Source organism: Chiloscyllium plagiosum, chromosome 21, assembly GCF_004010195.1.
Source record: "Chiloscyllium plagiosum isolate BGI_BamShark_2017 chromosome 21, ASM401019v2, whole genome shotgun sequence".
Taxonomy (NCBI): domain Eukaryota; kingdom Metazoa; phylum Chordata; class Chondrichthyes; order Orectolobiformes; family Hemiscylliidae; genus Chiloscyllium; species Chiloscyllium plagiosum.
Window position 1 is genome coordinate 4,527,267 of NC_057730.1, and position 13,136 is coordinate 4,540,402.

Below are 13,136 nucleotides of genomic sequence, written 5' to 3' on the forward strand. Positions count from 1 at the left end.
TTGTATTAGAGCCAGTCTCAATACCAGAAACTTGGCTGTTCGTGCTACGTTCCCCTGAGAATTCATCACCCCCTACATTTTCCAAAGCAGCATACCTGTTTGCAATGGATATATCCACAAAAGACTCCTGCCCTAGGTGCTGACCTCTCTCACCCTTCCTGGAGTTAACCCATCTATGTGACTGTATCTGAGACTTTCCCCCCTTCCTATAACTGCCATCCATCATATACTGTTGCTGTTGCAAATTCCTCATTGCTTCTATCTGTCTCTCCAACCGATCCACTCGATCTGATAAGATTCGCATCCAACAGCATTTATGGCAGATATGATCCGCAGTAACATGCTGGAGATTAGAGTCGAGAGTGTGGTGCTGGAAAAGCACAGCAGGTCAGGCAGCATCCGAGGAGCAGGAAAATCGACTATGTTTACGTGACTAGTCCAATTAGCTTCTTGCCAATGATAACCTCCAGGATGTTGATAGTGGAGAATTCAGCAATAGTAATGCCATTGAATGGGATGGGATGAAACTTAAATTCTATTTTGGAGATGGTCATTGCTTGATACTTATGTGGTGCTTGCCACTTAACAGCGAAAGCCTAAACGTATCCAGATCTCTGTGCATATGAACATAGACTGCTTGAGGATCTGAGGCATTACAAATAAGTTTGACATTGAACAATTATTAGTGCATATTCCTACTTCTGAACTCTTATTTTTTGGCATCAAGTTATGTTATGATCTGGCTTGGAACCAGCAACCTATTTTCTTCAACTGTATAATGCTTGAGATCCCGTTATTTAGAGAATGAAGCCACAAGTTTCCAAAATGTTAAACAAAAGTGAACATTGCTATACGGATATATTCACGCAATTTTAGCATCAGAATTAATCAGAAGTGAATGCAAACAACAGAGGAGCTATGATCAAATGTGACCAAGATATCTCAGTTTTTCCCCAGTGACAATGTGGGTCACCAAAACTCATTAAAACTTTATTAGGTATTATGAACTCCAGTCTTTTGAAGATCTGGCCTTGAAATGCCTTCAAAAGCTGCCCCATCCTGTACTGCCTCAAAGCAGCTTACATTTGATCATTCACTCTCCTTTACTGGGCCAGTGCGCCCTAAGTTCTTGAAACTACACTCCAACACCTGCTTACAGGCACAATTCCAGCTTGGCTGCAGACAGCTAGTTCCGTCAACCTGGTATTGCTGCCAGTTTCTCAGAGTTTCAGTCTTAGCTGCATGAATCAAATCTGCTTCTGTAGAAGGGTTGCTGGACTTGGAACATTAGCTCTACTGTCTCTCCACAGATACTGCCAGACCTGCTGAATTTTTCAACCCTTTCTGCTTCAATCTCTACTTGTGGCTTTTCTTCATGCCCCCCTTTCTCAGCTGGATTTAGCTATTATTGGCCCACAAGCTATTTCCAAGTTCCCACAGCTCCCTGAGATTTTCCTGAACTCTGACAATAAACTTAAGTGCACCAGTGCTTCTGTGAGCCCTAATACAGGGAATTATTAAACAGTTCTCAGTCTACTTTCAGAGCCCCAGTTACACAGAGCTACTGACTTTGAACAGAAGAGTGACAGCAGCATTTTTCTCTATGTGGAGCCTATTCCTTTACTCCTCATTCTCTCCAATAACTCACTGCTCAGTAACTTTTGAATTATTCTGAGTGAGTGATTGATAACCTCATAAGAAACTCCACAATTTTTCCTCGGCAGATTTGACTGTTCCCCAAATGTTATAATTAATTTTATAATTTCCCTCTTGCTAACGTCTTCCCCACAAAATGGAAGCAATGCAAATAGATACAAAAAATTGAATTCTTCATGCTTTATGATGGAGGGAAGGTCACTTTCTCACAAAACCTATGTTGACCTCCAGACATCCAGTGCTGAAAGATTGCTGCGTTTTTGGAGGACAGAGCTTTAAAAATTCGGGTCCTTGAGTCCTTTCTGGTGGGTGCAAAAAGAACAATAGCAATATTTTGAAGACGAGCATGGGAAATATTCCCAATCCTCTCTTCAATATTTATCCCTCAACAAACCATTTATAAACAGATTACCTAGTCATTACCTTATTGCAGTCTATAACGGCTTGCACATTTTGGCTGTGATTGTCATTACAACTGTTACTCTTCAAGCAAATTTATGTGCTGTCCTGGATTACAAAAAAATGCTGTGCATTTTGATATTCAAACTAATTAAGATTGCACAAAGGCCTCATAACAAGTACATTGATATAAAGGACAAGTCGTATGATCTACCATGGTTTGTTTCATATACATTTTTCCCTTTAAGCAGGGGTCAGTGCCAAAAAGTGTTGTTTACTCCATAAGCAATAATGACTGAATTATTGGAAATTATTCCAGTACCGGAATTGTATCTGATGAAGGGAGATGCAAGAAATCAGCAATGACTTGTTCTGACCTCCTCAAACCTCTATGACCTCGCCAAGGTTCAAGCAAGTATTGTTATAGTTTGAACAACTTAAATCTCAATGTCATGCAGGAAAAAGCAGATCAGTTAACTGGGGTTCATGCCACTACAATCTCTCCAACGTCTGTGAGCTATGGTTGTGGTATATCCCATTTGCAGACCAACGATTTCAGCAACTAACCAGGGTTCCTTCAATATCTGTGCTCTTTGCTATCAAGGAGGACAAGAAAAGCAATCTGGTGGGAACACCACCTCTCCATGCTTCCCTCCAAATCCTAAAGTGAGGGCAAGTGTTGTCCTATTCTTCTATTCTCTCAGTGCTAAAACCCTGGAATTTCCTGCATAACACCATTTCGGAAATATCTTCATTGTAAAGCAAAGCTTGTCTCTAATCCAATACCACATCAAGATAGCCAGGGACAGGAAATAATACCACCTTGCTGGTATCACCCTCACCCAAACAGCAAGTTAAAAAGCATGTTAAAAACTAATCTTTTCGAATAATCATGGCTACGCATTTGTCTAATATTAAGCGAGTGGCTGACATTCTCTCAGACATCTCTTGAGGCCATTAGAAAAGTCCTGAAAAATGCAATAACAAGATGCTGATTGATTTCATATGTTCTTCACCTCTTGATTTAGCCAAATACTAGACCTTGGCTCAGCACCTTTTTGTGGTGTGTTCACATTAAAACTGGATGTTTTAATTTTTAAATCTATAGTTTATTGAAATGTACCTTTGCACTATATACATGCCTGTATATTTAGCATTCATTGGACTCCATATTTTTCTCTCATCTCTCCATTTGTCCAAACAAGTTTTTTTTAGTTTGTAAATCTACATCACAATTCCAAATATTTCTCATTATAATTTATGCACATTCTGAACTAGGAAACAGTATGACATTGAATATTGTGTTAATAACGTTTATCATAACGTATACCTAGCTTCAACATGTGCAATTAATAAAATTGGAATTGCCAATTGTCTTCTTTCCAAAATCCAGATAGGTTCCTCTGCTGTCCTCTGGGTTTACTTTCAAAATTATCATTCCATATAGTTAGATATCTTGCTTACCAGGTGGTGCTAAAACATTTCATTTTTCTCACAGCGGTTTGTCTAGAGTGCCATTTTCCTCAAAATTGTTTTCAGTCTACTGGACTTTTAGAAACTGTGGGCTGGATCTTATGTATTTTTGGCTGTGCAAGTTGCGCTGAGTTTTTATGGAGAGGTCCTCACCACAAGACCAAATGAGATTTCAGCTGTATCTTAGGAAACTCACCTCATTAACTACCTACTCTACCCCTGTAATGTCCATCGCATCCAATTCCAGCCCTACCCTACTACATGCATTCCTGACAGATATCCACTAGAAGACCAGCCTTCCTAACATCTGTGCGATTTTTTAAAAACTGCTTTAGACCTGGATGAGTACTGGCCTTCCAAAGTTGCTGTGTTCAGCTGACAATGGAATCTGAATAAGTCAGAAAAGGGGACGATGACACCATGCTTCGCTGACTGGGACCTAGAGGCCTTGAACCTTGACAGCCTGTCCCAAAGTTACCATGTGGGTCAATGCTGTCTCAGTGGTTCAGAAGAATGGAGCAGCAGCGCCACTGGAATGTCAGTAACATTCTCTTTTCTGCCAGGGTAGGCACTGCACTTTTCTCTCTGCTATAGCACCCACCTCCCATCAAGGCTTCTGCTCTGTCAGTCTCATTATTTCCTGCAATATCTTTCCCTCCCAATCTCCCCAACTTCCTACTCCACTAACCCTGAATGGTCTTTGCACTGCCATCTCACCCATTTGGAGCATCTCCCCACCTTTCAACTACATGCTTCCGCACGAGCTGCCGTGTCACCTTATTTCACTGCACTCAATTCTCACCTTTCTCTCGTTATAGGAGAAGATAGACCACGTTAGGGCAGATAGGGATCTGACATGTGAAAGGTGCCCTATGTTTGATTCCTCATCCCCTATAGGGAGAGAATCCCGTCCCTATTGAAGACGACCGGGATAGGTCTCATCAGAATATTTGTCCAATTCTGCCATAAATCTTGCTGTAGCCCATATTACTCAGGGCCCTGTACGTTTCCACCTTGTGTAACGGCTACAGTGATGTGGTGATTTTCTGCTTTTACTATTGCACTATCATGGCTGTCTATTTTAAAATAATAAAGGTTATTGGTCCCTAACCAGATTATAACATAATTTGGTGGACCTCTTTTTTTAAATCATTGAATCAGAGAATCTCTATAGTGCGGAAAGAGGCTCCCCGGTCCACTGACTCTGCACCAACCCTCCGAGCAACATCCCACCCAGACCTCCTCACCCTGTCCCCATAACCCCACATTTCCCATGGCTAACCCATCTAGCCTGCACATTCTTGGATACTATGGACAATTTAGCATGGCTAATCCACCTAACCTGCACATTTTTGGACTGTGGGAGGAAATCCACATAGACAAGGGTCGAGATTGTGTTGCTGGAAAAACACAGCAAGTCAGGCAGCATCCGAGAAGCAGGAGAATCAACATTTCAGGCATAAGCCCTTTATCAGGAAGGGCTGATGAAGGGCTTATGCCTGAAATGTCAATTCTCCTGCTCCTCGAATGCTGCCTGACCTGTTATGCTTTTCCAGCACCACACTCTCCACTCTGATCTCCAGCATCTGCAGTCCTCACTTACTCCACGCAAACAAGGGGAGAGCATGCAAATTCCACACAATCAGCCAGAAATTGAATCAAATCTGGGTACTGGAGCTGTGAGGCAGCAGTGCTAACTATTGAGCCACTGTGCTGCCCATTTCACCCAGGATCATAATACGTTTGGCGATATGGTCCAAGATCCAAATATCAGGAAATGACATGGATGTAACGTTAGAAGATACTATAGCCAAATTTGCAGATGACACTAACAGTTGCAATGAAGAAATAAAACATTTTCAGATAAAATGAATAGGTTCGTTGAATGGTCCACAATTTGGTATATGAAGTTTAATGTGGATAAATGTGAAGTTATCCATTTTGATCAGAGGAAAAGAAAAGTAACTTATTATCGAAATGGAGAGATACTTCGGAGTACTTTGGTGCAGAGAGATGTGTGTGTCTTTGTGTATGAGTTGCAGAAAAGGAGTTTGCAGATACACCAGGTAGTAAATTCAACCTTGGTTTCCTTACTTGAGCAAAGTAGTTGTATTGGAGGCAGTTAAAGGCGATTCATTAGATTGATTCCCAAAATGAGAGCTTTGTGTTATGAAGAAAGGTAGAGCAGTTTAGGCTGATACTCTCTGGAGTTCAGAACAATGTGAGAAGATCTAATTCAGGTATACAAGATGCTAAAAGAGATTGGCAAAGTAGACTGAGAGAGGATGTTTCTTCATGGGGCAATATAGAATGAGAGGGCATAATTTAAAGTAGGGGATGGCCTTTACGATAAGAGGTGGCAGATTTAACATCGAGTTGAGACATAAATCCGTGGAATTCAGTACCTCTGAGTGTGGTGGAAGCTTGAATAAATCTAAGGAGTAGATAGACAGATTTTCAATTAGTAATGGTTTGAAGGGTTATGGGGAGGGGCAGGAGAGTGAAGTTGAGGCCAAGATGAGATCAGTCATGATTGTATTAAATGACAGAGCAGGCTTGGGGGCTGAATGGCCTACTCTTGCTCCTAGTTCTGATGTTCCTATGCAAGATTACTGCATCTTTCTATTATTCTGGCAATGAAATTAATTCAAGATATTACTTTTATGAGAAATGGAATGAGCAGAGAACTTCAGTATATAGCTCCATTTATAAATTTGAAAATCGCAAGTGAATCACTTGGCACTTGAAATGGTTCATTAATTTTTAAATGCTTTTTTATCAAAATAATTGAAATATAATTTTGTTCATGAAGTAGTTAATTAGTCTACACTGAAATGGCATTAAGATTCTCTGGAGTGTATTACTTTTATGAGCTGGGAAGACCATAAGATAAAGGGACAGGAGTAGGCCAGTCAGTCTATTTATTTTCTATGCCCTGGACAGTTATTTATGCCTCTCAAAAAAAAATCACAAACATAGATGTCTGGTCGTTATCATGTTGGCTTTTTTTAGCGTTTGACTGCAACCTTTGCTACAATACAACAGTGACGTCACTAAAACTTTGAGGTGTTAAATCACGTATATAAATGCAAGTTTCTTTTCTTCTTTTGTATCATGCATTGGGAGAATGGCAAGTTGTTTTAAAACCTGTTTCCACCAAATTTAAAATTTCTTCCCAAACATTTTTCCACTGTTTTCCAATTAAAGATTTTATAACTGTTGTGACTCACATTGAGAACTATAGGAGGGAAAAGGGTAGCGGCAAGGAGAAGTGATGTGAAGAGTGAGTTGTTAGGCTGGGAGAAGTAAAGTCAGATTTTTATAAAACTACCATTTCACTCCTGAAAGCATTGGCCAATTAAGCAATGTCATAGAATCCCTCCAGTACAGAAGCAGGCCATTTGGCCCATCGAGTCCTGCCAAAGAGCATCTCACCCATACCCATACCCACACAGTCCCCTGTACACTATTCCTGTAGCCTAAACTTCTCACAGCTAATCCACCTAACTACACACCCCTGGACACTACAGGCAATTTATATTGGGCCAAATGGCTGGTCCACTTCACCTGCATATCTTTGTATTATGGGAAGAAGCTGGAGTACCCAGAGGAAACCTACATAGACTCAGGGTGAACATGCAAATTCCACAGGCAATCATCCAAGGGTGGAATCGAACCTGGGTCCCTGAGCTGTGAGGCAGCAGTGCTAACTGCTGAGCCACTGTGCCGCCCATACGTGGCTTCTGTACAAAAAATTTGCAAGTGTTTAAATGGGCCTTGCAGGAGTTACTACACTGTCACATAGCAGTTCCAAGAGCTCAAACACCAAAATTTCAGTCCACCTCCATTTTGGGAAGCCCTGCCCTCAAGGATGTAAATCTTCCAATTCAACTTAATTAGGTTTACATTTGAGACTAAAAACAAGACGTCATGCCGCCAAATAAGATTTTCTAGTTCTTTTAAAAGTGTCAGTGTAATTTCTGTGGTTTCTCACTATTAAATTCCAAAATGTCTTGCCAACTTCAACTGTGCAGCATGACGGATCTTTCATGGAGACTGGCTTCCATTACAGCTGGCTATCCAGAAATATATAAGGAAAATGAAATGAGTTAACGAAAGTCTAATTGTTAAAACAAGTCATTTCTTCAAACTACACCCTGTCATGCAAAATAATTCTGTCTGATTGTGTTTAACAATCTGACGCGGAAGGAAACCAGGATTCCAGTTCTGTCTAGTTTTGGATTTCACAAAAGCTAGTAACAGTAGATCTTTCAGATGACATTTTGTAATTTTATACCCTCTTAAAGTAAAATTGCATTAATTTGCCTTGTCTTATAACTCTCTATTAGAAGCCCTTTGGCATTTACCTGATCAGTTGCTTAAAATATTCATTTCTTGTAGGCAGAGGTTTCTGGTTAATCCTTAAAATCACAGATTCTGGCTGAGGTATTGTTCTACAAATGTCAGTGTCCACTCAGCAAAGTTGCCTTTGAATCCAGACCACGAGTGTTAATAAACCACTTAACTATACTGGGTGAGCAGACGAACTTAACTCTGCCCTCCTTCATTTCTCCTAAATACCTGGCTGAGATTGGGTTGTAGTGCTATAGTTACTAACACAATAAATGCAAATCTTTTTGGTATAATTTTTGGAAGAAGTGGTCATTTGATGTATTCCAGATTACCTGCAAGTTGTTTTAAAACATATTTCCACCACACCAGCAATCTGATATCTCAGCACAAAGCATAAATGGCCTCTCTCTCTACAATGTTATTGGAGGAAAGGAGATATGCTGTATAACTGAATATGACTAATTTCCTTACTTAACATATTGGCACTTCAGAAACTACATTATCCTATCAAGAGTATTTTTCAGCCTTCACTCTACCTCGTTTAGCTGGCTGCTAACACATTCGTTTCAGGATAATGGCTGTTTTCCAAGCTCTGGAACAAGCTTTAATGTATCTTCTGAATCTGTTGTAATAACAATAACTAATTGAACAATAAGTTTTTTTTTGTAATTCAAACTGCTTACAGGTAGAGTTTACATCATTAGATATCGTTAAAAGAAGTGATTAGTCATGATGATGTGGTTGTATTAAGAGAATTTATTTTTCTTGCCTGTCTTTAATTATTTAGTTGAAATATTTGTGTTAAACAATTGCTGTCATGAAAGTTTGAAATCCTTTTGCAGGCTCCTTCCATTGTGTTTAAAAAAAAATTTGTAGATTCAAGACCTTGATCAATTGGGCTAAGGAGTGACAAATGGAGTTTAATTTAAATAAATGTGAGGTGTTGCATTTTGATTAGACAAACCAAAGTAAGACTTAACAGTTAATGGTAGGGTGTTGATGAACAAAGTGACCTAGGGGTGCAGGCACATCATTCCTTGAAAGTGGGGTTGCAAGTAGATTAGATTAGATTACTTACAGTGTGGAAACAGGCCCTTCGGCCCAACAAGTCCACACCGACCCGCCGAAGCGAAACCCACCCATACCCCTACATTTACCCCTTTTAACGTAACACTACGGGCAATTTAGCATGGCCAATTCACCTAACCCGCACATCTTTGTGACTGTGGGAGGAAACCGGAGCACCCGGAGGAAACCCACGCAGACACGGGGAGAATGTGCAAACTCCACACAGTCAGTCGCCTGAGTCGGGAATTTAACCCGGGTCTCTGGCGCTGTGAGGCAGCAGTGCTAACCACTGTGCCACCGTGCCGCCCACAAAGTAGACAGGGTGGTGAAGAAGGTGTTTGGTATGCTTGCCTTCATTGATCCAAACACTGAGTATGGAATTTGGGACTTCGTGTTGCAGCTGTACAAGACATTGGGGAGGCCACCTTTAGAATGTTGCATACAATTCTATAGGAAAGATATTGTTAAACTTGAGAGGATGCAGAAACTACTTAAAAGGATGTTGCTGCAATTGGAGGGTTTGAATTATAGGGAGAGGCTGAAGAGGTTAGGACCTTTTCCCCTGGACCATCAGAGGCTAAGGGGTGACCTTATCAAGGTTTATAAAATCATGAGCATGGGTAGGATGAATAGCCAAGGTCTTTTTCCTAGAGTGAGGGAGTCCAAATCTAGAGGGCATAGGTTTAAGGTGAGAGGGCAAAGATTTAAAAAGGATCCATGGAGTAATTTTTTCTCATTCAGAGAGTGGTGCATGTATGGAATGAGCCGCCAGAGGAAGGGGAGGAGGTCGGTACTGTTGGACTTTGGCTCAATCTACCAATTTAAATTTACTTTCTTCTATGTGTGAGCCAAGTCCTGCGTGTTCTTTTAAATGAAGCAATAGGAGAAGATATTCGGTCTCACACTCTTAATTTATTTTACACAGTAAGTGAACAAAGCATTCAGAGCTCTGGGTCTAAACCTCTTTGTCCCTGACAAACTACAAAGTGTGTCAGTTCAAAAAGTAAGACCTCGTTTTGTCCCTGCCCCAGTCTTTTATACAATAAAAAACGTCATATAAACACTGAGGTAGAATTATCTTCTGATTGGGTGTTAATCTGACTCCATTCCCCGCCTCCTCGCATTCCTAGCTGTCCGACCCCACGTGACCTTCTTTGCCCGCGAAATGGAGCATCACGTGACCTCCTCGACCCACTTCCGAGGCGCGAAACGGAACATCACGTGATCGCCCCGCACTCTTCCGGGTGCGAGACGGGGACGTCACATGACCGCCCCGCACTCTTCCGGGTGCGAGACGGGGACGTCACGTGACCACGCCCCCTGCTTGGGTTACAGAGTCACCACAGGGTTTTGAGTGCTGAATCCAACCAGAGTCACAGCCAGCCTTCTGTTTTTAAAGTAAGGAATATATTTACAAGTCCCCCTTTTGGTCTATACATCATATTCGCTCTCTGATGCATAGTCCTCCCTCCTTGCTAAAGCCATGGTTTCCGTCTCCATCTGTGACATCTGGAAAGATGGGGGAGCCTTCCCTTCAATTGCTGTAATAATTACCCTGTTTCACAAAGATCTAATACAGGGAATACAACAACATCCGCACAACACTATCACAATAATCATACCTCCGAGGGACATAAACACAGGGGCAATTAATCCCTTCCATTTCCCAAACCATGAATCAAACAGTCCTCCTAGAGGGTTGTAAATACCCAAGTGTTCATGCATTTCTTCAGACAAAATTCTTAGTCCTTCCAAGGCTCTGGTGACCGAACCATCAGGTGCCGTATTGTTGGGGATGAACGTACAACATTGATCTCCAAACATAGAGCACACTCCCCCCTTTTCTGCTAGCAACATATCTAAGGCCATTCTATTTTGAACTGTCATCATTGAGGTTGCTGCCAATTGTTCAGAAAGTCCTGCCACCGCATCTCTAGTTCTATTGGCGAGCCCAAGTACATTGTAATGTACATAATTAATTCGGTCAACGTTTTTATTCGGCGTAACTGGGAATAAAACCCCGATAATTGGGAGATTCTCAAACCCTGCTGCTATCTGGTCTGCCAATTTATATTCATCAGGTACACCACGGGGAACACCTATTGCATCTATGTAAGTGGTTGAGCCAGATGTGACATCAAACAAATCCCTATGAATTCGTGTATACGGATTTATTCCCTGTCGTCGTTCTCCCAAAAGGAATATGGGTACCCCTAACCTAACCATTGCACAGGTTCCAGACCAATCTGGAGGTAGACTAATATGCAGTGTTTTATCTCCACAGTACCAAAAAAGATCAGCTCTGGCCCAAACCATTGTGCTAGCGTTCTGCCGTTACATTAATTGTGTCCTGACACCAGTCAGTGGGCATGTCTACCAAGACAATATTTGACTTTTGAGCAAAACAAGTGTAATTATTGGCTCTTGGTGTAAACACTGGAGGCAACATAGAATTCTTTACAGGTAGGAAAATAGCACTTAATGTGGTACAATTTGGAGGGTCCGCTTGCATAGTGAGGGCCATCATACAGTGAAATCCGATTGGGTCTATGTTAGGGAACAATGGGGCCGGGGTAGTAAATAGGGTTGGCCTTGCTGAAGAACACGCGACGCAATTACTCATATTCATTGAGGTTGCAGTCGCTGTCATCCAGTCCAGCCATAAGTTCTTGTCCCCATACCCGGTAGCTAATTTAATAATCTCCCTTCTCGTAAGGTTGTTGTGGTCTATTACCACAACTCCTGAACTTGGTTCTACCTCCATACTTGTATTTTCAGTTTGTGGCTGGCTCGTAGGAGGGTCCACTAAAGTTACCTTCAATAATCCCACGTTATCCACTCCAGATTGATCTACACCTATTACAAGATAAAAGCTTCTGTCATCACTCTCACAGTAACTCTGTACCTCTTTTGGACTAGGATTAATATCAAATTTTGTCAGAGTTAACAAAAGTGGATTTTTTAACTCTGAGGAATGATCAAGTTGCCCCTTTGTCAGGCTCACATGGTCTCGAATGTTCCATCTATTATCCAAGGGTGATACCTCTTGGGGGTCCATTGTACCCCAGTCCATGTTAATACATTATCCCACGATGGGCATGGGTCATAGTAAATGGCATAAAAACAAAGGTATACATCATACTCCCTCCAGCTCCCTATATCTTTGCCACAATCAATTACTTCGCATAAATCAAACTGATATGTTGTACCATGATTTCTATCGTGTCTGATGTGTATCTGGCTCCTCGTCTCCCTTAAACATTTATCCGCCTCTTGTCCTACTACTCTTTTGTTCCTGGAACTTCCTCCCTCGCCTGTGTGTTTGTCCCTCGTGGTTAATACTCCTATTAACAGAAGCATAACACTTATACATAAGACAATAGCAAAGACTCCCAATCTTCACAGCCTAAGGTAATGTGGGCTGCTTATAGAGATAAACATTATGTCCTTTACACAACTTTGCTTAGAAATCTTGAGAACCTCTTCCCCCTTTTTCCAAAACCTTCTTCATACAAACATTAAACATTTAGGACCTTTCTACTCGTTTTCTGTTCTTGTTGGCGGTTCCGTGGCTGCACATTGGCTCCAATGGTACCAGCTTTCTCCTTTTCCCTGCAGTCTAATCGCATGAGATGTCCTCTCCTCAACCTTATAAGGTCCTGTCCACCTCGGCTCCGACCACTCCCGTTTGATCACCTTCAGCAGGACCCAGTCTGTAGTAGATGGCGCCTGGCTCTGTAGTTCCCCCTTTTCCGGTCCAACCTGTTTGGAGAAAGCTGACACCAAAGCTGTTGGTCATAGTAAGGTTTGTACCTTAGAGAGGCTCCTCCTCCCTCTAACATCTGTATTCCAGCTCCTGATTCCGGGAACTGCTGCCCTGTTGTCAGCTCATACGGGGTGAACCCTGTAATAGAGTTTACTGAGCTTCTAATGGACATTAAAGCTAAAGGTAGGGCATCCACCCAGCTTAATTTTGTTTGTGCACACACTTTTCCTATTTTTCCTTTTATGGACTGATTCATTCTTTCCACTTTTCCCTGTGACTGAGGATGGTACACTGTCCCAAACGCATGTTTCAGTCCTAAAGCTGCTTCAACTTCTTGCAGGTCCTTATTCTTAAAATGTGTGCCATTATCTGACCTGACTCTCTTTGGAAACCCATGCATTGGAATGTATTGGTTTATCAA

At 41.6% G+C, this 13,136-nt stretch overlaps 1 protein-coding gene across 4 annotated transcripts in view; it reads left to right on the top strand.

Annotated features, from left to right (window-relative positions):
- pigq (phosphatidylinositol glycan anchor biosynthesis, class Q) overlaps positions 1–13,136 on the top strand; it is a 72,604-nt gene that overhangs the window by 27,596 nt on the left and 31,872 nt on the right. The window contains exon 7 of one of the 4 annotated variants that reach the window (XM_043711123.1): positions 10,080–10,275. The exons of the other annotated variants lie outside the window; for them this stretch is intronic. Coding sequence (XP_043567058.1) covers positions 10,080–10,260 — 181 coding nt within the window. The 3' untranslated portion in view covers positions 10,261–10,275. Of the gene's footprint in view, positions 1–10,079; positions 10,276–13,136 lie in introns of those variants that run through there. 4 annotated transcript variants of the gene reach the window in all.